General features: G+C 49.1%; 1 protein-coding gene across 19 annotated transcripts in view; it reads left to right on the top strand.

Moving 5' to 3' along the window:
- The window catches only part of POU2F2 (POU class 2 homeobox 2), an 84,011-nt gene extending 56,554 nt beyond the window's left edge, over positions 1-27,457 (top strand). For 3 of the 19 annotated variants that reach the window (XM_035284572.3, XM_035284573.3, XM_035284571.3), the window contains 12 exons: positions 1,467-1,649; positions 1,883-2,170; positions 18,409-18,514; positions 18,611-18,702; positions 22,246-22,407; positions 22,560-22,701; positions 22,796-22,944; positions 23,027-23,203; positions 24,594-24,660; positions 26,124-26,325; positions 26,455-26,528; positions 26,804-27,457. In XM_035284572.3, the coding sequence (XP_035140463.1) occupies positions 1,467-1,649; positions 1,883-2,170; positions 18,409-18,514; positions 18,611-18,702; positions 22,246-22,407; positions 22,560-22,701; positions 22,796-22,944; positions 23,027-23,203; positions 24,594-24,660; positions 26,124-26,325; positions 26,455-26,528; positions 26,804-27,138 (1,977 nt within the window). In that variant the 3' untranslated portion in view covers positions 27,139-27,457. The remainder of the gene's footprint in view (positions 1-1,466; positions 1,650-1,882; positions 2,171-18,408; positions 18,515-18,610; positions 18,703-22,245; positions 22,408-22,559; positions 22,702-22,795; positions 22,945-23,026; positions 23,204-24,593; positions 24,661-26,123; positions 26,326-26,454; positions 26,529-26,803) is intronic. The other 16 variants (XM_078359784.1, XM_078359783.1, XM_078359782.1 and 13 more) reach the window with 12 other exon arrangements.

Here is a 27,457-nt window from a genome sequence, read left to right as displayed (position 1 = left end):
TCACCCCCACTGCCAATACGCTGTATCATTTTGCATAAGTTGCTTTCCTTCTCTGGACTTCCTTTAAAAAATGGTGTTGGGATATCAGGCTGAAGGATGGTCCCATTGTCCACTCTAGGCCTGAGGGTGTGTGATCCATCAGGCCCTGCCTTCTCCCACCACTGTGCATGCTTCATCCAATAGGCCTTTCAGCAACAACTGCTGCTGTCTGGCTTTTCACCTAGGAGCAGAGGAGGCCAAGGTGGCTCTACAGTGGTCTGTTCTGTGTGTATGGTGCAAGATGTGTCCATATCGTCTTCAGAGAGACACAGAGAGGCTTGGCAGAGCTCAGGGGCGGAGGCTGAAGCCTGGCAGTTCCTGGGCCACATCCATCTGGCTTGTCCACAGTGCAGGACAAATATTGTGTCTTGCTTATTCTGCCAGTATTTTTGTTCTAGATTTTGAAAAGAGTGGCCAGGAGGAGCCAAGTAGGAGCTGAATAGGACTTCTACTCAGGCAGCGCTCTCTCCAGTCCACCTCCATCCAGCCCTGCTCCTATCACACATTTGTGCCCATTTCCGTAAGCATCTGAGTTTGTAGCCCAGGTTCCACAGTGGTGGTTTTTCTTAGTACCTGAAAACCTTTCCTTCCAACCAAGTATTACTTCATTGGACAAATAAGAGATGCACCTGGCTAGGTGCAGTGGTTAATGCCTGTAATCCTAGCATTTTGGGAGGCCAAGGCAGGAGGATCGTTTGAGTCCAGGAGTTCAAGGTCAGCCTGGGCAACATAGTGATCCCCTGTCTCTACAGAAAAATTTAAAAATTAGCCAGATGTGGTGGTGGGCACCTGTAGTCCCTGATACTCAGAGGCTGAGGTGGGAGGATTGCTTGATCCTGGGAGGTAGAAGCTTCAGTGAGCTGTGATCATGCCACTGCGCTCTAGCTTAGGCAACAGAGAGAGATAGAGATAGAGAGATAGAGATGGGGGGGAGAGGGAGAGGGGTACCTCTGTGTGATACAGATGAAGTGTGTGGGATCCAGAACCCCTTTATTTGACCTCCGAGATGCCCAGTGGAAGTATTTTCCTTTTTTTTTTTTTTAATAGACGGGGTTTCACCATTTTGGCCAGGCTGGTTTTGAACTCCTGACCTCAAGTGATCCACCCAACCCGGCCTCCCAAAGTGCTAAGCTTACAGGTGTGAGCCACCACGCCTGGCCACTATTTTACATTTGACAGACAGGGAAACTGACTCTCAGGAGGGGAAAGCACTCTGCAAAGGAGACTTCTCCTGTAGGGAGTTTGGGTGCAGGTGTTGTGTTAGCACTGTCTGATTGATGAGGAAACTGAGGCCAGAGGAGTGGTTTGAATCTCCCAATGGTCAGTGCAGGACCACGAGCTGCAGCCTCATGTTCACACCCCAGTCTGTTCCTCCTGTGCCAGTCTGGTTGCCATTGCCACACTCGTGCCCTCTTTTTGGTTCACAGGTGGGCATTCTCTCTGGCCTCCACTTAACATTCTGGGGTCCCGGACCCTGCCTCTCTCCCCCCCAGATCAAGGCTGAAGACCCCAGTGGTGATTCAGCCCCAGCAGCACCTCTGCCCCACCAGCCGGCCCAGCCTCATCTGCCCCAGGCCCAACTCATGTTGACGGGCAGCCAGCTAGCTGGGGTAAGTACTCAGGGAAGGATGGGGACAAGGGCACAAACCAGCCACCCCTCATCTGTTACAGGGCTAGTGGATGAACTGTTCCACCAAGGCCATGGCCACTCTCGCATGCCTGCCTCTGTCCTCCAGGAGGTCTTGTCCCCTCACTTGCTTGGCTTAGGCACTAATCCCTCTCTGCCTTCTCTGCTCCTCTCTAACCCCCTGCTCCGGCTCCCGCTGACCCCGCTGCCCCACAGCTCACGGCGCTGATGCCAGCCCAGCAGCAGCTCCTCCTGCAGCAAGCCCAGGCCCAGCTCCTGGCCGCCGCCGTGCAGCAGTCCAGTGCCGCGGCTGCTGCTAACGCCGCTGCCGCCGCCGCCTCCGCCTCTTCCTCCACTTCCTCCTCCTCCTCTTCTGCCTCCTCCTCGACCTCACAGCCCCCAGTCTCCTCTGGGGGGGGTGACCTGCCGCCACCACAGCCTGCCAGCCAGCCCTCTGGGACCCCACAGCTCACCTTGTCCCAACCCATCCAGCTCACAGCACAGGTAAGGGCAGCCACTGGAGACCAGGCTCCCTGCAGTGACGGACATGGAGAAGCAGTGAGTGTGCAGGAAGGAGCTGACTGGTTCACGTGGACGGTTCTGACCACTAGCCACACGCCAGTTCCTAGCAACCCTGGGAAGCCTTGGGAGATATTGCTGTCCCATCTTACAGAGGGGTAGAGTGAGGCTCACAGGGAGGAATATCCCACGTAATAATCCTCCCTCTGGTGGCGTTATCAGGGGTAGTGCTTGCTATGCATCTTGCTGGGAGTTCACAGCTTTCTGGGAGATTGAGATTGTTGTCCTCAACTTACAGGTAAGGAAACCAGGAGTCACCTCTGTGAATGGTACCATGTGGGTACGAAACAAAAGGTTGAGAATAAGAATGAGTGCCCTACCTTCATTGGGTCCCCTGGCTCATCCAACAAGATGCTCTTTCTTTTTTTTTCTTTTTTTGAGACAGAGTTTCGCTCTGTTACCCAGGCTGGAGTGCAATGGCGCAATCTTGGCTCACCGCAACCTCCGCCTCCTGGGTTCAGGCAATTCTCCTGCCTCAGCCTCCCGAGTAGCTGGGATTACAGGCACGCGCCACCATGCCCAGCTAATTTTTTTTTTTTTGTATTTTTAGTAGAGACGGGGTTTCACCATGTTGACCAGGATGGTCTCGATCTCTCGACCTCGTGATCCACCAGTCTCGGCCTCCCAAAGTGCTGGGACTACAGGCTTGAGCCACCGCGCCCAGCCCCAAGATGCTCTTTCAAAAAGGGGCCCGTGATCTATGAGTTAAGAGGTTCTGCATCCTCTCCCTCTGGAGCTTGCTGGTCCATAGTTCATCATGAATTAGTGGCTGTCTCAGATTCCTAGGGCTACCATAACAAAATGCCACAAACTGGGTGGCTTAAGACAACGGAAACATATTGTCTCTGACCACAGGTCCAAACTCAAGGTGTCGGCAGGGCCATGCTCTCTTTGAAGGCTCCCAGGGAGAATCCCTCTTTGCCTCCCTGGGTTCTGATGTTGCTGTCAATTCTTGGTGTTCGATGGCTTAGTAGATGGCTCACTCCGATTTCTGCCTCCTCCATTGTCACATGGTCATCTTCTCTCTGTGTGCATCTGTCTCTGTATTCAAATTTTTCTTTCTTTTAGGGACACTGGTCATTAGATTAAGGCCCACCCTGATGACCTCATTTTAACTTGATTACAGCTGCAACCCTATTTCCAAATAAGGTCACATGTACAGGTATCAGGAGTGAGGACTTCCACATATCTTTTGGGGGACACAATTTAACCCGTAACAGTGGCCAGTAGAGTTTCCTTAGGACGTTGAGGGGAGCAGAGTAGAAGCTGAGTAGGCTTCCTCTTCCAAAGGGCAGCTGTCTCCCAGCCCACTCCCATCCTACGTCACCCATTCATATTGTCTGTCTGGTTTCCATAAGCATTAGAGTTCCATAAGCAAAGTTTCAGGGCAGTGAAGGTCCTGGGAAGCCCTACAGCAAAGCTATCTGTTTAACTTGCCTTAGCCTAGCGTTTCCTTTAGTGACTGCTCTATAAAAAGCTGTTCTCTCACTCCATCTACCCACTTCCACAGAACCCTAGATAGCAGCTGCTGTCCACGAAGGGAGCTGTCCAGCCCTGGTGAGGCTATTCCCTTGATACTGTTCACTCCCCCAGATGGGCCCATTTCATTATTGACCAATGCTCCCATTTGGGACTTTCCTTAACACTGAATTGATAGCTGCCTCCTTAGAGCTTCTTTACACTGGGCCTGATTCTGTGAAGACACTCTGTAAACTGGACCTACTGCTCTTAGGTCCAGTGATGGCTCTTGCAGATGTAGCCTTTTTTTTTTTGAGATGAGGTCTTGCTTTGTTGCCCAGGCTGGAGCGCAGTGAAATGATTATGGCAGCCTCAGCCTTTTTGGGCTCAAATGATCCTCCCACCTCAGCCTTCTGAGTAGCTTGGACTACAAGTGCATGCTACCACATCCAGCTAATTTTTCATATATAAAAATTTTTTGTAGAGACGGGCTTTGCCATATTGCTCAGGCCAATCTTGAGCTCCTGAGCTCAAGCGATCTGTCTGCTTTGGCCTCTCAAAGTGCTGAGATTATAGGCATGAGCCCATGCCTGGCCCAGACGTAGCCTTTAAATGCCTGGCTCTCCACAGTAACAGTAAATTAAGTCTGTTGGGTGCTGCCTTTATTCCAGCCACCTGCCAGTGATGGCCTCTCTGCACCCATGAATTCTCCCCACACCCGAGGCTCCGAGGGGCAAGTGACCTGCCCCAGATCATGCTGTGAGCAGGAGTGACAGAGCGGCCTGGAAGTCCAGGGCTCTAACTACATAATCTGTGGCTGCGTCTTTTAGCTGTTCTTCACGGAACATGGTTTCTAGCCCCTCCCACCCTGGTCACCAGAGACTCCAGCAGCAGGTGCTCCATTTGCCTCGTAGCATAGACAGCCCTTTACCGAGCAATGCCAAGGGCTTGGGGGCTCCTCACTGGGGCTGGGCTCTTTTGCATCTCAGTAGCCCTGCTCTTGTTCTCTTTTCCCTGGAAGTCTGTTTTGTTCCTTTACCTGGATAGTTACTCTTCATCTAAGCCCCAGCCCAGGAGTCCACACCTCTAGGAAGTCATAATGACTTCCCTCCCTCCAGCTGTTCTTGAATATACCTGAGGAAATATCAGTTGAAGGAACAAAGACTAGAGGATAGAAGGCGGAACAGGGCAGCCTAGCGCAGACCCAGCCAGGCTACCACCTCTGTGAGCAGCAGACATTCCTGTCTACGCACTCCTAGAGCCACCTCCCCAGCTCCCCAGGGACCCAGCAGCAGCAGGCTGAGCTTCTACCACCTGCTGTCCAGCCCAGGCCCTGATTGTTAAGGTCTCCTTAAAACCCTCTCTGCCATGTCCTTTCCTTTCACTCCTCCCTCCCCAGCTTCCCTCAGCTCTGATCTTTCCTTTTTTGTCCTCAACAAGTGCAAAGCTGGGCCAAGTTTGCTTTCTGGGAATTCTTTCTCACAAACTGAGTTGCCCTTTGACATGATTTCTACAACAACACCTCCTATGGGAACCATGCTGGACCCAGGCTGCAGAGGGACCAGCTCTTCCTGACTTAACCTGCCCACTGCTCTAGCCCTCCCCAGCTCCTCAGCTTGGATGGCTCTTCCCAGCCCACATCTCATGCCCTTCACTCCCCAGTCCACTTCTTGTGCCTGGTCAGCTCTGTTCCTGTAGTCATTTCACAAACATTTCCTGGCCTCCTATGTGTTGGGCCATGGCAGGAAGCTGAAGACTTAGGAATGAGTCACAGCCATCCATGCCCTTGAGGGGCTCCCTTTCCTGAAGTGGAACAAGCACATCAGTAAGCTAATAAGAAATGTCTCACCTGGAAGATACTAAGAAGCCCAGGAAAGACGTCAAAAACACTCATAAATGCTGTCCCTTTAAAACTGTATAAAATACCAAGGAAAAGTCCCCCTTCCATCCCTCTGATGTCAGCTTCCAAAGAAATGCCAGTTAAACCGTTTGGCAGGATCCTTCCCTGCAATCTTCTAGCTTGTACAGATGAAGGGGCAATTATAATACAGTTTTACAATTTGTCTGTCCATTGCTCAGTGTGATACCTTCTACTGAGGCGGTGGATGTTTACTGAATCAATGAGGGATGTTTTGCAGCAGATTTTCAATCAAGGGTAGGGAAGATATCTCTCCAGGGAAGTATTTTAGAATGTGTGGGGTAGGGGTAGGCATTGGTGGAAAACTTACATTAACAGTTAAAACATCATTTTGTATTGGAGAGTAGGGGGGAAAATTGGTATTTTCCTAACAGGACCATGGCAAAAAGCTTGACAAAATCTTTTAGGCTGCAAGGACCTAGCGAATGAAAGTTTCCCAAAGAAACCTACTGAGTGTGATGAAATGTGGGAAAAGAAATGGATGTGTGTCTGAGGGAATCAGGACCCAGGCTTTCAGAAAGACTCAGGGATATGGGGAGGAGTTTGCTGGGAAAGGGCTTCCAGGCCGTGGGAATGCCAAGTGCAAAGTGAGAAAGCAAGGCCGGCTGTGGAGGCACAAATAGGGAAGGATGAGCTGGGAGGGAGGAGCCAAAGCTCAAGGCCAGGTAGCTGAACAAGACTCAGGAGTATTTGGCTCAGATAACTGAAAAGGCCTGGCCTGAAATACCAGGCCCAGCTCCATGGGTCTGTCTCCCTGTTTCATTCCAGGGCAGGCAAAATGCGTGTCAGCATTTCCAGACTTGTAGCTACCCTACCCAGGGAAATAAAATGCATCCCCTGGGCCAGGTGCAGTGGCTCATGCCACTGGATTACAAATCCCAGCACTCTGGGAGGCAGAGGTGGGCGGATCACTTGAGATCAGGAGTTTAAGACGAGTCTTACCAACATGGGGAAACCCTGTCTCTACTAAAAATACAAAAATTAGCTGGGCATGGTAGCAGGCACGTGTAATCCTAGCTACTCAGGTGGCTGAGGCAAGAGAATTGCTTGAACCCAGGAGGTGGAAGCTGCAGTGAACCAAGATTGTGCCACTGCACTCTAGCCTGGACAACAAAGTAAGACTCTGTCTCAAAAACAAACAAACAAAAACATGTCCCCTGGCTAGGTTTGAGTCCTTGCCCTCAACCCCAGAGAAGGTAAGGTCAGCCCTACCTGGTCCTCATGATTTCAGAGTAGGAAAGTGTAACCCCCAAAGAGATGGGTTCTGTTGCTTGAAGAAGTTGGAGGGGCAGTGGGTACCAATCAAAGCTGCCCACCTGGAGATGTGTGGTCAGTGCATACACAGGGCCTTGGAGTCCAGGAGCCTGGCCCAGGCATGCCAGTCACTCCCACTGGTTCCTTGGTTGGGATCTGCTGTTGCCCATCTGTCTTGGAATTTTAGCATAAGGTAGCATGTGATGTGATATGAAGTCCGTATGTAGTCATTTTTTCTCCCTGTCGAATGGTTCTCCATTTGTGGTGTTCTGCCCCAGTCTCTACAACTTCTTGGGCTCCATGTCACAGGACCAACCGCTGGGGGTCCAGAGAAGAACCCACACTAGAGAATGGCCACCTCCTCTACCCCACTTCCATCTTTAGAGCTTCCCCTAGTGGAGTGACTGTACTAATCATAGAATGGACTGCAGGGGATAGAATTAGAAATGAGAACCCAGTAGGAAGTCCTTGAAGGCATACAGATGGGACATGAGGGTGGCTTGAGCCAGGAGGGTGAGGATGGGGGTTCTGGTTGCTATTTTGTATTGATTGTATAGGTCAAGGATGACTCCTAGGATTTTGGCTTCAGCAGCTGGGTGGTGATGACATGGTTTCCTGAGTTGGGAAAGACGGGAGGAACAGGATGTTTTGGAAGGCTGTGGTAGGGAGCCAGCAGTTTCATTTTGGATATGTTAGGGTTTGACGAGTCTATAAATCAGCCACATGGGGACACCAAATAAGCAGATACATATTTGAGGCTGAAGTTCAGCAGAGTGTCTGGGAAGGAGCTGGAAGTTGCTAGTTGTCAGGAAGAGAATGAACTTAGCCAGGCACGGTGGCTCAGGTTTATAATTCCAACACTTTAGGAGGCCGAAGCAGGAGGATGGCTTGAGGCCAGTTCAAGACCAGCCTGGGCAACATAGCGAGACCCCATCTCTACAAAAAAAGAAACAATTAACCAGGTGTGGTGATGCATACCCATAGTCCCACACTACTTGAGAGGCTGAGGCAGGAGGATCGCTTGAGCATGGGAGGTCAAGGTGGCAGTGAGCTATGATTGCATCATGGCACTCCAGCCTGGGTGACAGAGTGAGACCCTGTCTCCAAAAAAAGAAAGAAAAAAAGGAAAGGAAGGAGGATGGCTGGACAGATGGAAGGAAGGACTCAGCCAGATTGGGTTCCCACCCTTAAGAGCTCACTGTCAAGTGTGGTGACATGAGGTGGGCAATGGTAGAAAATGCTCACTTTGAGGGGTATGTTGTAATTTCTGAAATGATTTCTAGATAATATTACTCAGGCCTTAGAACAACCCAGTGGAGAATTAGACATTATTATCCCCATTTTACAGATAAGAAAACTGAGGCCCTGAGAGAGAAATGACTCAGTCATAATGACTACCATTTATGAAGGACAAATTAAGTGAACAGGAATCAGGCTAAACATTCTATGCATATTGTCTCATTGAATTTAACAGCTTTAACAGCTCCATGAAGTAAGACTTATTGTGGTGTCGTCTAAGGAAACTGAGACTTAAAGAGGGTAAGGAACTGCCTGAAGGGTGTGAGGGAAAGTCAGGTTTCTGGGCTCCAAAGCCCAGATTTCTCTATGACACCTTACATCATCATCTTACACAGTTAAAGAGGCTGAGGCCCAGAGGGAAAGTGGCTTCCCCCAGGCACACAGCAAGAAGCAGGTGAGAGGGCCAAGGCTCAAACCCCCAAGTTTCTAAGCTGGAAGGGACTCTTGCACCCCACTAGTCTAAATTCCCCTGGGTTAGGTGTTTTCTTGTCACTGTTATTGCCAGGTGGGAATTTTCACCCAGATGTCTTCCATGGCAGGCGCCCACTGCCTTCCCAGGCAGTGTCCTTCCACCAGACAGACTGACACTACTTGGAGTATCAGAAAGCCTGACCTCATTTTAATTTTAAGTTTTATTTAATTTATGTAGTTATTTATTTTTTTTTTAGTCTTGCTCTATTGCCTAACCTGAGGTGCAGTGGCACCATCATAACTCGCTGCAACCTCGACCTCCTGGCTGAAGCATTCCTCCCACCTCAGGCTCCCAAGTAGCTGAGACTACAGGCATGCACCATAATACCTGGATAAGTAAAAAGACAAATTTTTTGGTGGAGACAGGGTTTCACAATGTTGCCCAGGCTGGTCTTGACCTTCTCGCCTCAAGTGATCCTTCCACCTCAGCCTCCCAAAGTGCAGAGATTATAGGCATGAGTCATTGCACCTGGCTATTATTTTATGTTTAACTGACAAATAATCATTGTATATATTTATGGGGAACAATATGATGTTTTGATACATGTATATATTGTGGAATGATCAAAGCAGGCTAATTAGCATATTTATCACCTCAAATATTTGTCATTTCTTCGTGGTGAAATCATTTTGAAGTACTCTCCTTTCCGGACACAGTGGCTCACTGTAATCCCAGCTACTCGGGAGTCTGAAGCAAGAGGATGGCCTGAGCCCAGGAGTTCAAGGCTGCAGTGAGCTATAATCATGCACTGCACTCCAGCCTGGGTGACGGCACAAGACCCTGTCTCTTAAAAAACAAAAACAAGGCCGGGTGCGGTACCTCATGCCTGTAATCCCAGCACTTTGGAAGGCCAAGGCGGGTGGATCACAAGCTCAAGAGATCAAGACCATCCTGGCCAACATGGTGAAACCCCTTGTCTACTAAAATATACAAAAATTAGCTGGGCATGGTGGTGTGTGCCTATAGTCCCAGCTACTCGGGAAGCTGAGGCAGGAGAATTGCTTAAACCCAGGAGGCAGAGGTTGCAGTGAGCCAGGATCATGCCACTGTACTCCAGTCAAAACAAATAAACAAAAAAACTCTCTCTTTGATGTTTTGAAATATACAGTACATTATTAACAGTAGTCACTGTGCAATAGAACACCAGAATGGATTCCTGTTATCTCACTGAAACTCTGTGCTTGTTGACCATCTTCCTTTTCCCCATCCATCCTCCCCTCCTCATTTTGAACACAGTCTATCACGATATAGTTTACATAGTTCCCAGACCCAACTCTTTCTTGTTCTCCCCTACTCTGGACTTGTCTTAGAGAGGGGAGGTCCAGAACTGGTCACAATTTGCCATATCAGGGATGGCAAAGGAATGTCAACTCCTTTGCCATCCCTGATATGTCATGGTGGCTGCCAGAGCTTGCGTGGTGGCCCCTAATGGGGGTGCAAGAGGCCATGGGGGATGGGCCATCTGCCCTATGCACTGGAGCGAGGTGCAGCATCTGGGTCATTGCAGCCACCACCGGCTCTGGGGCCCAGCGTCCTCAAGTTCATTGTCATGGCTTTCTCTTCCCCCACCAGGTGGAACTGAGCCCAGATGGGAAAGTGGGCAGTTCACCCAAGTATCCTATAATCCACATATCAATCTTTCTGCCCCCAGTCATGGCCAAAGTCCCAGCTATGGCAGAGTACTGCCAATCTGTCTTAAGGTTTCACCTCATTCATTCATTGTAAATGCATTGATCACCTATGAGGCTCCTGCACTGGGAGGGTGATCAAAATACAGCAACGAGCAAAAATCGTTACCATCCCTTCTTAGCTTTCATGGGCATGCTAGCCCTCTGTGCTAGGCTTCCTCAAAGCTCAGGGACAGAGTAGCTGATGCACGAAATATGGTGGCCAGGGTCTTTTCTCTGGCCTGTCTTACTGTAACTTCTCCACTGTCTGACTTGGATGTAACACGCCCCCAAGTGGCTTCAGGTGGCCATGCTACCTCTAGATTATGGAGAAATGGCACCTCCTACCGGCTTACCCCAGTTCTGAGCCAGCTTACTGTTCTGTTCACCCAGAATCTTATCTTGTCTCTTTCTTTCTTTTTTTTTTTTTCTTTGTTTTGGTTTAAGATAGGGTCTTGCTGTGTTACCCAGGCTGGAGTACAGTGGCATGACCATGGCTCACTGCAGCCCCGACCTCCCAGGCTCAGGCCATCCTCCTGCCTCAGTCTCCCGAGTAGCTGGGACTACAGGCACATTCTACCATGCCTGGATTTTTTGTATAGACCCCGTCATGTTGCCTTGGCTGGTCTCGAAATCCTGGGCTCAAGCAATTCACCTACCTCAGCCTCCCAAAGTGCTGGGACTACATGTTGCCTTGGCTGGTCTCGAAATCCTGGGCTCAAGCAATTCACCTACCTCAGCCTCCCAAAGTGCTGGGACTACAGGTGTGAGCTACCATTCCCCACTGTCTTTCTCCCCTTCTTTCATTCCTTTAGTCAGCAAATATTTAGTGAACATCACCATGCCCAAGAGCCTTTCTGGGTGAGGATATAGTGGGGAATGAGGTAGACACATCTGTACCCTCATGGAGCTGACACCTGCTGTAGTTGGGGAGACAGGCAGGAAGCAGATAATTGCTATGAAGGAAAGAAAAGAGTGCAATAGAGAGTGTTGAAAGAAAAGGAAGACTTCATCAGAGTGTAGCCAAAGAAGGCCTCTCCAAAGAGGAGGTGGCATTTAATGGAGACTTGAATAATGAGGAGGGACTAGCTCTGTGCAAATCTAGAAAGGGTATAGCAAAGGTACTGAGGTGGGGACTTATTTGTGGGTTCAGTAACAGGAAGGAGACCAGTGGGGCTGGATCAGAGTTAGGGAGTGAGAGTCATGTGAGGCAAGGAAGGAGAGGCAAGATGGCTTAGAGCTGGATTGTACCACAAGTGTGATGAAAGTCAGTGGAGGCTGTGTGGCTGGATTTACATTTTAGAACAGGGACTCTGAGTCCGCAGACCAGCCCTAGAAGAGTCTATGCATAGAAGTCAGAGTCCACGAACTCGGATGAGAAAAAAATTACATCTCAGTTTTTACTGTCTTCGGACCAAACTGTAGCACGTCCCTGTCATGAATACAGACAACAGACCACAGTAGTATTAGCGATACTCAGACTTTGTCACCAAGAGAATGCAGATTTTCAGATTCTCTTATGGTTGTTGCAGATCTCTCAAAATACTGTTTTTACTCATCATTGCTTTGAAATTACAGTAGTCATCAGATCTACTACTGGATCTTGTTACTTAATGTGCTAAGAAAGAAAACTATAAATTATTATACGACAACTCAAAAAATGTTTGATGACTATATTTTCTTTTAATTTTAATTAAGTAATTAATTAATTTTTTTGAGACAGAGCCTCACTCTGTTGCTCAAGCTGGAGTGCAGTGGCACGATCTCAGCTCACTGCAACCTCTGCCTCCTGGGTTCAAGTGATTCTCCTTCCTCAGCCTCCTGAGTAGCTGCAACTACAGGCACCCACCACCACACTATTTTTTTCTGTATTTTTGGTAGAGACAGGGTTTTACCATGTTGGCCAGGCTTCTCTCAAACTCCTGGCCTCAAGTGATCTACCTGTCTTGGCCTCCCAAAGTGCTGGGATTACAGAAATGAGCCACCACACCCTGCCAAATTTTAATTAATTTTTATTTTATTTTATTTTGTTTTTCGGAGATGGGTATCTCCCTTTGTTGCCTAGGCCGCAGTGCCATGGTGTTATCATAGCTCACTGCCACCTCAAACTCCTGGGTTCAAGGGATCCTCCTACCTCAGCATCCCAAGTAGCTGGGACCACAGGAATGCACCACCATGCCTAGCTAACTTTTCTTCTTCTTCTTGTAGAGACAGGGTCTTGCCATCTTACCCAGGCTGGTCTCAAACTCCTCGGCTCAAAAGATTCTCCCATCTCAGCCTCCCAAAGTGCTGAGATTACAGGCATGAGCCACTGTGCCCAGCCAGTTTTTTAATTTTAGATTCAGAGATATATGTGCAGGTATGTTACAAAGCTTATATTGCAAGATGCTGAGGTTTGGGGCATAATTGTTCCCGTCACCCTGATAGTACCCAGTAGGAAGTTTTTCAACCCTTTCCCTTCTCCCTCCCTTTGGAGTCCCTAGTGATGATGTCTGTAATTCTATGTGATCGATTTCATTTGAAATTCTATATATCTGGCTCGGTGTGGTGGCTCACACCTTTAACCCCAGCACTTGGAGAGGATGAGGTGGGTGGATCACCTGAGGTCGGAAGTTAGGGACCAGCCTAGCCAACGTGGTAAAACCCCATCCCTACTAAAAATATAAAAATTAGCTGGGCATGGTGGGTGCACCTGTAATCCTAGCTACTTGGAAGGCTGAGGTAGGAGAATCGCATGAACCTAGAAGCTGAGATTGAGTCACTGTACACTCTGTACTCCAGCCTGGGTGACAAGAGCGATACTCCATCTCATCTCAAAAAAAAAAAAAAAAAGAAGGGGAGAGAGAGAGAGAAGAAAGAGAAAGGAAGGAAGGAAGGAAAGATAGATCTTATATCTTATGTTTTGTGTTTTTAACTTTGAGAAGAGGGTTGTAGAGTTTTTGTTTTGTTTTGTTTGTTTGTTTGTTTTGTTTTTGTTTTTGTCTTAAGATGCTGAAGAATTCAGGGCACAAAAAAATTTAGAAATCTATTGTTTTAGACCCCTCTCTGGCTGCTTGGGGCAAGTGGATGGTCCGGGGTACAAGGATGGTGGTTTGGACCAGGACAGTGACTGTGGACAGGAAGAGATGTAGAGGGAACTGGGAGGACTTGAAGATGGATTGGGTGGATGAGAGGAAGGGAAGGTGGGATCAAGGCTGACCCCTAAGTCTCTGGTCTGAGAAACTGGACAGGGAAGTGGTTAAATATTTATCATCAGACTTTCTCACCATGAGACCTTCTGCAAACTGGGATGCACTTTCCCCATTATTTCCTCTCTCTGCTGATTCAGAATGAAACCTATAGATACCTCTCTAGGCTTCTGGAGGAAAGGGGAATTTTCACTCAGAGTCATGCTAGGGAGGAACAGGAGTTAACAGACACTTTAATCCACAAGTTATGGGTTATAGGAAATCAGAAAAATGCTGATAATAAGACTTGATTTCTGGTCTTATTCATTAGCTTCAATTCAGTGGGCATTTAATGGGGGCTTACCAGGCTCCAATATGGGTTAGGGATACAGGAAGAATAAGACATGCCTCTGGCCTGCTAGAGTTTCAGTCTAGCAGAGGAAAAATACTCATTGCCTTGGGAGACGTGCAGCACAAGGCAGGTGGGTCCCGTTTTGTGGGGCTGAAAGATTATGCAACTTGGAGTCCCTTGAAAGAAAAAAACAACGTTTGAAACCAAAATTAGGTATGGGACCTTAAAAAGCATTCACTAAATTGGGGCCCTGAAGCATATGTGTTGTCCGCTTCACAGCTGATCTACATCTGGAGGGAGGTGACCACGGAGGTGTCATTGGGCTGGGGTAGCTGGGAAAGGGAAGGCAGGATGGACATGGTTTCACAGGATAGAGTGCTAGGACTTCAGAATCCCTTAAGTTGGATTCTGAGATGATTAGCAGCAAGAGAAAGGTCAGGAGCACAGGAGTACCCAGTCTACTGCCATACACAGAAAAAGTAGAGACACCCCCAGGGGTTCAGGAAATGGCTTTGAGCTGTCAAATGGTTGGAAAAGCAGGGATGTTGATCAGCAGTGACTTTGGGTGGGTGGGGGTGGGACACTGGGATGTTTTATTTACTCAGACCAGGTACGTGTTTCAAATCCCAGAGGTATGGATGGATTTGTAATGTGGCCTTCTGGTTTAGTTTTCCAGGCATCAACTATGCATACCCAAGCAAATATCGAGATATACTTTTTTTTTTTTTTAACACAAAAACAGTAGCATCATCATATCTTCTGTTCTGCCTCTTGAGCTTTCCACTCAGCAGGGCATCCTGAAGATTGTTCCATATCAGGATACAAAGTGACTCACCATTCTTATTGACAACTGCATAGTATTCCACTGTAGAGCTCTATTCTCATTCATTCAAGCTGCCCTCTCTTGCTGCCTGCTCAGCTACCTTCTACTCTTTTGCTAGAATGCCACTTGCTGCTGGGAGTAGCCTTCTAGAGAGGTCATTTTGCACAAGTGTGAGAATAGATAAATTTCTAGCAGTGGAATGACAGAGTTGAAAGCCGTGTGCAGTTGTAACTTTGATAGACATTGCCAAATCACCGTCTCACCAGCATGTACAAGAATGTGTGTGTGTTTTCCCACACTCTCCAATGTAATATTACACACTATTTTTATCTTTGGTGATCTGAGAGGTAAAAATGATATCTCAGTGCAACTGCAGTTGTGTTTATCTTATTGCAAGTGAATCTCAGTGTATTTCTATCCAGAGTTGTTCACATTTATTTCACTGAACACTCTCCAGACTTGTCACCCACATTACTACCGGGTTATCAGTTTTTTTCATACAGATTTGTAATTGTTATTTTTCTTCTTCTTTTTTTAATTATATAGTTACTTTCAAAATCACTGTATATTAAATAAATGAACTCCTTCTGTTGAATTGCTTATGTATTTTCCCAGTTTGTTCACTTCCTGGCACATCAAATTGTAATAGCATTGGGAAGAATTGAGGGGCATGTGCCAATACCCACAATTTCCCAGAAGGAAAAAACTGTAAGTAACATATTACAGGTTTCAACTCTACATAAAATTTGCCAAGTAAATGATAAAGCATCAGTCTTGTTTATTAATGTATCTATATGGAACACCTGCTGGGTGCCAGGTGCTGCTCTAGGTGCTCAGGATACAGTGGTGACTGAAACAGTCAAGATCACGCTCTCATGGTCCTGACGTTCCAATGAGAGGGGCCGGCCATGAATGGGTAAACAGGAAGAGCAATGCCTAGAGATGGTGATAAGCCTTGTGAGGGAGATGAAATGGGCTGATAAAGGGAAGCCAGGAGGCGGGCTGATAAACACTGGATGGTCAAAGAGGGCACCTCTGAGAGGGTGACTTTGTGTTAGGACCCAGGCATAACTGTCAGAAGTAGAACTGCCCAGTAGAGGGAACAGCATGTGTAAAGGCCCTGAGGCAGGAACAAGCTTGGTGCATTTGAAAAAAAAAAAAAAAAACAAACAGAAAAAGGGCTGAATGGCTGGAGCATAGCCAGGGTGGGAGAGGGCGGTGGGAGATGAGCAGGAAGATGAGCATAGGCCTCAGTATAAATGGACCTGTAGGAAGGTGAGGGGTTTTGTTTGCATTGTTGAAAGCTATGAGAAGCCATTGGACTGTATCTGTAAGGCGGTTTTGCTTTTTCTTTTGGAAATGTTTAAACATAAAAGTAGAGAGAATGTTGTCAAGAACCCCACATACTCTTCACCAAGCTCAATAGATACCAACATTTTGCCAGTCCTACTGGCAAATAGGATTCATCTAAACTCTTCATTTTTTTGTTGGGGGAGGATTGGATGTTTTTCCTCTCCCTCTTTCCCTACCTCATCCTGCTTTTTTCCCTTTATTTTACTTTATTTTTTACTCACTGCTATGCAAACAAGGATTTTTTTTTTTTTTTGAGATGGGGGGTCTCACTGTGTTGCTGGTATTGAACTCTTGGCCTCAAGCAGTCCTCCTGCCTCAACCACCCATGGTGCTGAGATTATAGGCACACACGACTGTGTCTGGCCCTGTCTTAAAACATATTTTTTTGCACCTCCCCACCCAACTCTTAAAACATATTTATATTAAAATATAATAAATATATAAAAGTGTACAAATCATAGGTATACGGCTATGAGCACTCCCATGGAACTGGCACCCAGATCTAGAAACAATGTGGCCTGTCCCCAGAAGCTTCCTGGTGTCCCTTTTCAGTCTTGTCTCCCCAAACTTCAACCATTAGAATTGTACGGGTTGTTCTCTGTCAAGACTAGCTCTCTCACTGATTATGTTTGGGAAGTCTATGTTGTAGCATGTAACTGTGACTTGTGGACTGCTCATTCTCATTGCTGTGGCTTCCATTGAAGCAGTTTCTTTACCTATTCTGTTGAGGGCACTTGAGCTATCTTCAAATCCTGCATATTTCAAATGGTCCACGTGAACATTGTGGTACATGTCTTGTGGTAAACACGTACACATTTATGGTGGGTTATATGCAGGGGTGGAGTTGCTGGGTTATAAGGGAGGTATATATTCAGCTTTCTTAGATAGCACCTGTATTAGTTTGCTATGGCTGCCAAAACAAAGAACCACAAATTGGGTGACTTGAGAGAAATGTATTGCCTCACAGTTCTGGAGGCTGGAAGTCAGAAATTACGGTGTCAGCAGTGAGGGAAGAATCTGTGTCTTCTGAGGGCCGTGATGGAGAGATCTGTTCCAGGCCTCTCTCCTTGGCTTGTTGCTTACTGTCTTTTCCCTGTGTCTCTCCACATCATCTTCCCTTTATCCTTGTCTATGTCCAAATTTCCCTTTTTTATTAAGACATCAGTCATATAGGATTAGAGCCCACCCTAATTACCTCATTTTAACTTGATCTACCAAAGACCCTATCTCCAAATAAGGTTAATCTCTGAGGTTCTGGGGGTTAGGATTCCAATGTATCTTTTTTGGGGGTGGCAGGAAGTAGCGGGGGGAGACATAGTGCAACCTATAACAGTGCTGAAGAGCTTCCCAAAGTGGTTTTACTAATTTATACTATTTGCTGGAGTATTTTAAAGCTAATTCCAGACATGGTATCATTTGCCTTGGGAATGTTTTTAAAGGAGGAAATACCTGGTCTGGTTTACAATTTTATTTATTTGTTTTTATTTATTTATTTGTTATTTTTTGAGATGGAGTTTTGCTCATGTTGCCCAGGCTGGAGTGCACTGGTGCAGTCTCAGCTCACTGCAACCTCTGCCTCCCAGGTTCAAGTAATTCTCTGCCTCAGCCTCCCAAGTAGCTGAGATTACAGGCCTGTGCCATGAAGCCGGGGTAATTTTTTATTTTTAATACCGACAGGGTTTCTCCATGTTGGTCTCGAACTCCCGACCTCAGATGATCTGCCTGCCTCGGCCTTCTAAAATGCTGAGATTACAAGCCTGAGCCACCGTGCCTGGCCTATTATTTATTTATTGTTTTGAGACAGAGTCTCACTCTGTCACCCAGGTTGGAGTGCAGGGATGTGATCTCAGCTCACTGCAACCTCTGCCTCCCGGGTTCAAGCAATTCTCCAGCCTCAGCCTCCAGAGTAGCTGGGACTACAGCCATGCACCACTACACCCAGCTAATTTTGTATTTTTAGTAGAGACGAGGTTTCACCATGTTGGCGAGGCTGGTCTTAAACTCCTGGCCTCAGGTGATCTGCCCACCTTGGCCTCCCAAAGTGCAGGGATTACAGGCATGAGTCACTGCACCTGGCCTGGCTTATATTTTTAAGTGATTCTATTTGTTCTGTGGAAATGTTAAGATAAGGCAAATACTTCATCAAAAAAGAAAGGTAAATAAAGAGTGAGCCCTCCCAGGACTGCCTATTTGGGACCCTCTGGTACCCCACAGCAGAGAAAAACCTGCTTTTGCTCAGGGATGCTGTTCAGAGACTGGGTGGCATCCCTCACTGCCCAGTGCCAGATTGCCATGTGGAGCAGCTTCCTGATTTTAGTCCCTCAGGGTTCAGGTGATGCAGAGAGGATGGAACCCGACTGGGACTCAGGCTGTCTTTCTGTCCATCCCCCTCCCTGCCAGGACATACAGCAGCTCCTCCAGCTCCAGCAGCTGGTGCTTGTGCCAGGCCACCACCTCCAGCCACCTGCTCAGTTCCTGCTGCCGCAGGCCCAGCAGAGCCAGCCAGGTAAGGTCCCTACCCCAGATGGCCTCCCTGACACCTCCACAGAACTTCCTCACTTTCCCCTCCCCTCACCCTGTGCATTTCCCCTTGTCTCTCCAGGCCTGCTACCGACACCAAATCTATTCCAGCTACCTCAACAAACCCAGGGAGCTCTTCTGACCTCCCAGCCCCGGGCCGGGCTTCCCACACAGGTAAGACTGTCCACTGACTGGACCAGGCCAGGCCAGCAGCAAGCCTGATGAAAGCTGGGTAAACAAGGGTCGGGGGTGAGAGTCACCTCTCCAGTTGACCTAGCCACACTCTGCCAGTGATTTGCTATGAGACCTCAGGCAAGCCTCTCACCCTGTCTGGGTCAGCCTCTTCCTCTATAGAATGAGGGGAAGTGGCCCAGATGAGTGGTTCTTAACCCTTTCAGATATATGGGCTTCTTTGAGAATATGATGAAAGATTTAGATCTGATCCCTATTCCCCCAAAATGCTCATGTGCAAAAACACGCAAAATTGCAGGGGGTTGTGAGCCTTTAGGTTACAAATGCCTCGGGCCTTTTCCAGCACTGCAGTGGAGGGTTTTCTGAACAACGGATTCGTTAGGTGATACTTCACATCCACTTCTGAGACTAGAGACTGAAAACAAGGCCCACAGGTGTGTTTTATTTAGCCATTGTCAATTAAATTCCCAGAAAGCACCAGATTTCCAGCTCCTCTTGATAAACCAAAAGATCTGGCAAGACTGTACCTGTGTCTATGAGGTGGCTTGGTGCAGTGAGCAGTTTCCCTGGCCACTGGCAGGAGCAAAGGCCCCTTAGAGGGGGTCAGCTCTCTAGGCCACCTTGGCGCCTGGACCCAAAGGCCTTTCAGTTTGCTGCCTGAATTCTAGACTTTAATAATAATTTTCACTACCTTTTATGAATTTCAAAGTTTTTTCTACCTATTTTTTATAGCCCTTTAAAAAAATATATGTGAACTGTTTAAGAAGGACTGACTGAAAAGATTAGAGACTAATACAGGTCTTAGCTGCAGTTCTGAAATCCCAAACGCCCTGAAAGTCAAGTTGTTCTTACACCATTGGAATGAGAACTCATTTGGCTGCAAAATCTGTTCTGCCATGACATAAGGCAGTATATGACTTTTCTTTGTCCCCCTTGGTGTGGCATTTTTGCTACTGCAAAACTGTTAACTAATGTATCTGATTATGGAGTAGCATCTTTGATTCTGGTGTGGGTGGGAGGCAGGCCACATTATCTATGATATACATCCTATATAGGTTTTCTTTTTTTCTTTCTTTCTTTTTCTTGAGATGGAGTCTCGCTATGTTACCCAGGTTGTAGTCCAGTGACTTAATCTCGGCTCACTGCAGCCGCCACCTTATGGGTTCAAGTGATTCTCCTGCCTTAGCTTCCTATGACATTGGGATTACAGGCATGTGCCACCATTCCCAGCTAAGTTTTGTATTTTTAGCAGAGACAGGTTTCACCATGTTGGCCAGGCTGGTCTCGAACTCCTGACTTCAGGTGATCCACCTGCCTCAGCCTCCTAAAGTGCTGGGATTTCAGGCATGAGCTACCACTCCTGGCTACCTATGTAGGATTTCTGAAAACTGAAACAAGCACAGTGGTGCATGCCTATAGTCTCAGCTACGTGTGAACCTGAGGCAAGAGGATCACTTGAGCCCAGGAGTTTGAGGCCAGTCTGGGCAACAGAGCGAGACCTGTTCTGTAAAACAACAAAACCTGAGAGGGGTGAGAGTGGGTGGATGATGAGAAATTACTTAATGGGTACAATGTACACTGTTTGGGTGATGGATATACTAAAAGCCCAGGCTTCATCACTACATGATACATTTGTGTAACAAAATTGCACTTGTACCCCTTAAATTTTTTTTTGTTTTTTTGTTCTTGTTTGAGACAGGGTCTCACTCTGTCACCCAGCCTGGAGTGCAGTGGTACAATCACAGCTTACTGCAGCCTCGGCCTCCTGGGCTCAAGCGAAGCGGTCCCCAGCCCTCCTGAGTAGCTAGTATTACAGGCATGCCCCACATGCTCAGCTAATTCTTAAAATTTTTGTAGAGATAGGGTTTTGCTATGTTGCCCAGGATGGTCTCAAATTCCTGTGCTCAGGCAATCCTCCCACCTTGGCTTCCAAAAGTACTGGGATTACAGGCATGAGCCACTGCACCTGGCTTAAGGCTGGCCTTAAATTTATACAATTTTAAAAAGAAAAGAAAAGAAAAGGCTGGGCGCAGTGGCTTAACCACCTGTAATCTCAGCACTTTGGGAGGCTGAGGTGGGCAGATCACCTGAGGTCAGGAGTTTGAGACCAGCCTGACCAACATGGATAAACCCTGTCTCTACTAAAAATACAAAATTAGCTGGGCATGGTGGCAATGCCTGTAATCCCAGCTACTTAGAAGGCTGAGGCAGAAGAATTGCTTGAACCCAGGAGGCAGAGGTTGCAGTGAGCCGAGATCACATAATTGCACCCCAGCTTGGGCAACAGGAGTGAAACTCCATCTAAAAAAACAAAACAGAAAAAGTCCTAACCATCTGGCCCCAGCATTTTGGAGAATAATGGATCAAGGACCTGGGTGACAAGACATCCCTACAACCACCACCTGCTTCAGATCTCTTATTTTTAGGGCAGTGAAGCATCCCAGATAGAGCTGTTGCTTTTTTGTAAATCTCCCTAATTGCCCTCTCAGTCCATTTTAAAAAAATTTTCAGTTTATTTGCAGTTTACTCATTTCTTAGGACTTAATTCCTTAAGAGCAGTTTTAGATTCACAGCAAAACTGAGTAGAAGATACAGAGATATCCCATATATCTCTCTACATAGGCACAGCTTCCCGCATTATCTACATCCCTCACCAGAGTGGGACAAGTGTAACAAATGATGAACCTACAATGACACATCACTATTACCCAAAGTTCATAGTTGACATTAGGGTTCACTCTTGGTGTTGTACAATCCATGGATTTGCACGACCTACTCTTTTTTTTATTTTTTGAGATGGAGTTTCGCTCTTGTTACCCAGGCTGGAGTGCAATGGCACGATCTCGGCTCACCGCAACTTCCGCCTTCTGGGTTCAGGCAGTTCTCCTGCCTCAGCCTCCTGAGTAGCTGGGATTACAGGCACGTGCCACCATGCCCAGCTAATTTTTTGTATTTTTAGTAGAGATGGGGTTTCACCATGTTGACTAGGATGGTCTCGATCTCTTGACCTCGTGATCCACCCGCCTCGGCCTCCCAAAGTGCTGGGATTACAGGCTTGAGCCACTGTGCCCGGCCAACCTACTCATTTTTAACCTCATTCTCTCAACAGCCTCATTGGGTAGACAGAGCAGCAGTGATTGTACCCATCCTGCACAGGGGAAAAGTGAGGCCTGGGCTAAGCAATGATTTGGTGGCAGGGCCAGTCCTTGATTCCCTGGTTGAGATGACTGTGAACCACTGCCTTCGGCTCCAGGGAAAGAGCCCTGGCACAAAAAGCTGGCGGCTCCTTCTGGGAGTTCCCAGGCGTGAAGGGACAATGCAGAATCCCAAGCAATGAGGAAACCCATGTAGGGCAGCAGAGTCGGACCTTTAAAGGGATTGACAGTGCATGTGGAAGAAGGTGGAGGGAAGTCTGCAGGCGGAGGATGGAATGCAGGGGTGAGGAGGGAGGGATGTGCACCCATCTCTGAGCCCCGTCCTGGTCCTCTGCCCTGCATCCCACCCACCTGCCAACAACCCCACCAGGCCGTGACCCGCCCTACGCTGCCCGACCCGCACCTCTCGCATCCGCAGCCCCCCAAATGCTTAGAGCCACCATCCCACCCCGAGGAGCCCAGTGATCTGGAGGAGCTGGAGCAGTTCGCCCGCACCTTCAAGCAACGCCGCATCAAGCTGGGCTTCACACAGGTCTGGAGTCACCTTGCAGGCTGGACAGTGGGTGTGGGGGCGTGGCTAGTTGATGGATGCCGCAAGGAGCGTGGCGAGTCAGTGGGCGCAGTGGGCCCAGTGCCGAAAGGCCCCGCCCTGACCTCCGCCCCTTACCCGCCCCACTGGCTTAGGGTGATGTGGGCCTGGCCATGGGCAAGCTCTACGGCAACGACTTTAGCCAGACGACCATTTCCCGCTTTGAGGCCCTCAACCTGAGCTTCAAGAACATGTGCAAACTCAAGCCCCTCTTGGAGAAGTGGCTCAACGACGCAGGTGGGACTAGGCTGGGGCTCTCGTGTGGGGGGCGGGCAGCAGCCGGTGGCCATGGGAGGCACCCTCTCATGCTCACATATCCCCCGGGGCACAGAGACTATGTCTGTGGACTCAAGCCTGCCCAGCCCCAACCAACTGAGCAGCCCCAGTCTGGGTTTCGACGGGCTGCCCGGCCGTAGACGCAAGAAGAGGACCAGCATTGAGACAAACGTCCGCTTCGCCTTAGAGAAGAGTTTTCTAGCGGTGAGGCCCCCCCGTCCTGGGTGGCCCTCACCTGAGGGGTGGTGGGCAGTGGGCCCCAGGCTAATGAGCCCTCTGCCTGCAGAACCAGAAGCCTACCTCAGAGGAGATCCTGCTGATCGCCGAGCAGCTGCACATGGAGAAGGAAGTGATCCGCGTCTGGTTCTGCAACCGGCGCCAGAAGGAGAAACGCATCAACCCCTGCAGTGCGGCCCCCATGCTGCCCAGCCCAGGGAAGCCGGCCAGCTACAGCCCCCATATGGTACTAAGAGCCCGTCTAGGGGGTGGGAGACCACAGAGCTCCACAGGCACCTCTGTGAGGCCCACCCTACCTGGTTGTCCACAGAACCTAGAACAGAGGCAAAGAGAGCCACTCTTGGGGACAGGCCATCATGTAGACAGGCACAGTCACACAAGGACACACTTTCCAGGGAACTATGGTCTTATATGGGGGATACAAGCACCCCTAGATACACACCTGCATAGCCAGACACAGAGTTATCACAGTGCCATAGCCACACAGGGAGGGATATATGTCCAGGGATGTGGTCCAGGTTGAAACACACAGTCTCACAACCACACAGAGGCAGGGAGAGGCACTTATTTGCCATTCAGGGACACTGTTACACCCATGGGTGTCCTCTCAAGTCCACAGCTGCACACAGGCCCACTTGGTGTCAGACACAGCTGGGACATCCTTTATCCCATCCCTTTATTTCCATTCCTGGAAAGGGCTGTCATGCTTCAGAGAGGAGCCCCCGCCCCCCAGTGGTATGAAGGAGGCACTGTCTGAACTGAGTTCTAAAGGACAAGGGAGAGTTAGCCAGCCACGAGAAAGCGAAGAGCCTTCCAGGACGAGTGTGCACTAAGGCCTAGAAGCCAGGGTGTGCCCAGCCCAATCTGAGGAACTCCAGTGCAAATTTAGTATGGTTGTTGCTGTAGTTCATATGAATGAGGTTGGGGAAGGGGTGGGGGCACGTACCCCAAGTTTTACAGTGAACAGCTGGAACTTGAACCATGGGTAGTGTGGAGGTAAGGAGGGGTTTTGAGCTGGGGAAGGATAGGGTTACATTTGTGAGGTTTTTGGGGCTGATGCAAAGGTGAGACTGGAGGTGCAGTGGCCAAGAAGGAAGCTGGTGAATGGTCCCAGAAAATCAAGTAATATGACATCCCAACACCCTGATGCAAAGATATGCATCCATTTAGCCTCACACTTTAGACCTGCTCTTTCCTTGCCTGGGTCACTTTGAACAGGCTCTCCTGCATCACTTGCCAACCCCACTGGTAAAAGAGTGGTGTTTGCTCGTCCTGAGTTTTAGTTTTGCTGAACCAACAGTAGCAAGAGCATGTACAGCAGCCACTCTTACGGTGCAGTCACTTCAGACAGGATGAAGCCCTGCAGAGACTAGCCAGACAGGGTGGTGTCAGAAGAGAGGTGGGGAGTGCTTTCAATGGAGAATTAGCCATTCCTGCTTGTGGTTCAGGATCAGCTAGGGCAAGTGTGAAGAAGGCACATGGAATAATACAAACACAGCATTGTGCCAAAACCCCCTGCCCCCATCCTGACACAGAGGAGTGGGGTCCTGCAGGAAGCATCACGGGGGCTGCCCGCAGACAGTGGCCTAACCATACCTCCTTTCCTCTCTCCCCAGGTCACACCCCAAGGGGGTGCGGGGACCTTACCATTGTCCCAAGCTTCCAGCGGTCTGAGCACAACAGGTCAGGGAGGGCAGAAGGTGGTGAGGGGGGACTGGGAGGATGAGGCACAGGCTGCAGCCTGAGGTTTCCAAGTGGCTCTGGGTATCAAGACTGGGCCAGGGGAGTGTGGGTGGGTGAATGGGAGAGACAGTGGGAAGAGGGCAGGACTCACCCCTCCTCTGCAGGAGCAACTCAGCTTTAATCTGCTTCACAATTTCATATGAGAAAAGCACGAGCATGGTAAAAGGTGAGGCACTTGGGTTTTGTGCCTGGCCTCTGTTATTCATAAGCTATGTGAACTCAAGAGCTTGCTTTACCTTTCTGAGCCTCAGTTTTTATAAAATTATTATGAATGTGTAATACAAAAGATATAAATACATGCATGCAAGAGTGTATGTATGTGTGTATACGTATACACACACACGTGTGCATACAGACATACTCTTGTACCCAGAGTTCTCCTTCCTCTTCCTGGGACACAGCAGGTTTATATATATGGTTATACACTATATATGAGTAATATAAAATTGGCCGGGTGCGGTGGCTCATGCCTATAATCCCAGCACTTTGGGAGGCCGAGGCAGGTGGATCACCTGAGGTCAGGAGTTCAAGACTAGCCTGGCCAACATGGGAAACCCTGTCTCTACTAAAAATACAAAAATGAGCCGGTGTGGTGCCTTGTGTCTGTAGTCCCAGCTACTCAGGAAGACGAGGCAGGTGAATTGCTTGAACCTGGGAGGAGGATGTTGCAGTAGGCTGAGATCATACCACCTTACTCTAGCCTAGGCAACAGAGTGAGATTTCATCTAAAATATATATTTAGCATAACAAACAACATATTGCCCTTCCCCAGGCCAGGAAATAGTAAGTGGAGATTTATAAAGCAGTAAGTGCTTGCCTGGCACTGTACTGAGCTTTTTCTAAACTGCACTGACTGACTTAATTCTCAAATTCATTTTATGAGATAGGTTCTTTTATCCCCATTTTCCAGATAAGGGATCTGAAGTTCAGAGAGGTTAAGGCAATCCCCCCAGGGGCACCCCTAGGACAACAGAAAACCAGGAGTTTCTACCCCAGCAGTCTGGCTGAATCTGGGCCCTCAGCCCCTGCCAGGTTGCCTATCCCTCAGCTGTGGCAACATGCCTGACACCCCTTGCCCCTCCCCGGCCCCTAGAGAGCCATAGGACTTTGTCTCCTGGGCACCCCGTTTCTAGTCAGTATAAAAGTGGTTCAGGGCGGGGAGCGCAGAGTGCCAGGGCTTAGCAGGAAGCAGCTGTTCTGACTTCCATTGTTAAGATAGGGGTCACCATGGCAGAGGCACAGGGAAATGGCTTTGGGAAGAGAGAGCAGGGAGGTCTAAGGCTGTTTTGACTGAGGAGATGCTTCGTGAGCTGTGCGGGGGGACAAATAGGAATTAAACTCAGGTTCCTCAGTGGGCAATTAGTGGAAGCTGAAGACCTCATCTCTTTGTCTCTTTCTGGCAGTTACTACCTTATCCTCAGCTGTGGGGACGCTCCACCCCAGCCGGACAGCTGGAGGGGGTGGGGGTGGGGGCGGGGCTGTGCCCCCCCTCAATTCCATCCCCTCTGTCACTCCCCCACCCCCGGCCACAACCAACAGCACAAACCCCAGCCCTCAAGGCAGCCACTCAGCTATCAGCTTGTCGGGCCTGAACCCCAGCACGGGGTAAGTGGGTGCAGGTGGGAGGCTGTGGGGGAGAAGCAGGGTCGCTGCTACTTCTGGGGTGGGGAGCTGCACCCCATTTATGCTGTCAGGTCCCTGCCCCTGCTAATGCCTCTGCTTTGCCTCTTGCAGAAGCACAATGGTGGGGTTGAGCTCTGGGCTGAGTCCAGCCCTCATGAGCAACAACCCTTTGGCCACTATCCAAGGTGCGTGCTGCCTCATGTCACTCCCATTGTCACCAGCCCTATCCTCTGGGGCCTCAAGCCCTGCCATTGCTGCTCCAGCCATGCCATCATGCCCCTGCTCACTGCATTGCTCGCCTCTTCATACCCATCTCACCTTTGGGGAAGGTGTGAGGGGTGCTGATGGGGGTCAGTGGGACCGATGAGGAGATGGGGGGCACTCTGGGCAGGATGCTGGAAGGCAAAGGTCTCCCCTGGCCCGGCGTGCCCCCAGCCCAGCCTCTCTCTCTCCCCACCAGCCCTGGCCTCTGGTGGAACCCTGCCCCTTACCAGCCTTGATGGCAGCGGGAACCTGGTGCTGGGGGCAGCCGGCGCCGCCCCGGGGAGCCCTGGCCTGGTGACCTCGCCGCTCTTCTTGAACCATGCTGGGCTGCCCCTGCTCAGCACCCCACCTGGCGTGGGCCTGGTCTCAGCAGCGGCTGCGGCCGTGGCAGCCTCCATCTCCAGCAAGTCTCCTGGCCTCTCCTCCTCATCATCTTCATCCTCATCCTCCTCCTCCTCCACTTGCAGCGAGGCAGCAGCACAGACCCCTGGAGGCCCAGGGGGGCCCGAGGCAGGGTCCAAACCTGAGTGAGGGCCAGCCATGCCTCCCCTCCCACTCCTCTGACCCCCGCCTTGGTCTCTTGCCTGGGAAGAGGGTAAGGAGGCCAGTGGTGGGGACACAGAGGGTCCTCGGAGCAGGAGTGACAAGGGAGGAAAGACCAAAAAAACCAACCAACCAAAAAAAAAAAAAAAGGAAAGAAACTAACTAACCAACAAAAGAGAAAACCAAAAATAATCACAACAGAAACCAGCTGCCCCAAAGGAACCAGAGGTGAAAAACAAAACAAAACAAAACCAAAAAAAAAAACCCACAAAATCAAACAAACCAAAAAACCAGTCTCGAGCCAGAC

The sequence above is a fragment of the Callithrix jacchus genome, chromosome 22 (genome assembly GCF_049354715.1).
Source record: "Callithrix jacchus isolate 240 chromosome 22, calJac240_pri, whole genome shotgun sequence".
Lineage (NCBI taxonomy): Eukaryota > Metazoa > Chordata > Mammalia > Primates > Cebidae > Callithrix > Callithrix jacchus.
The sequence above is the reverse complement of the archived record's forward strand: the minus strand, read 5'-3'. Positions and strand labels throughout refer to the sequence as shown.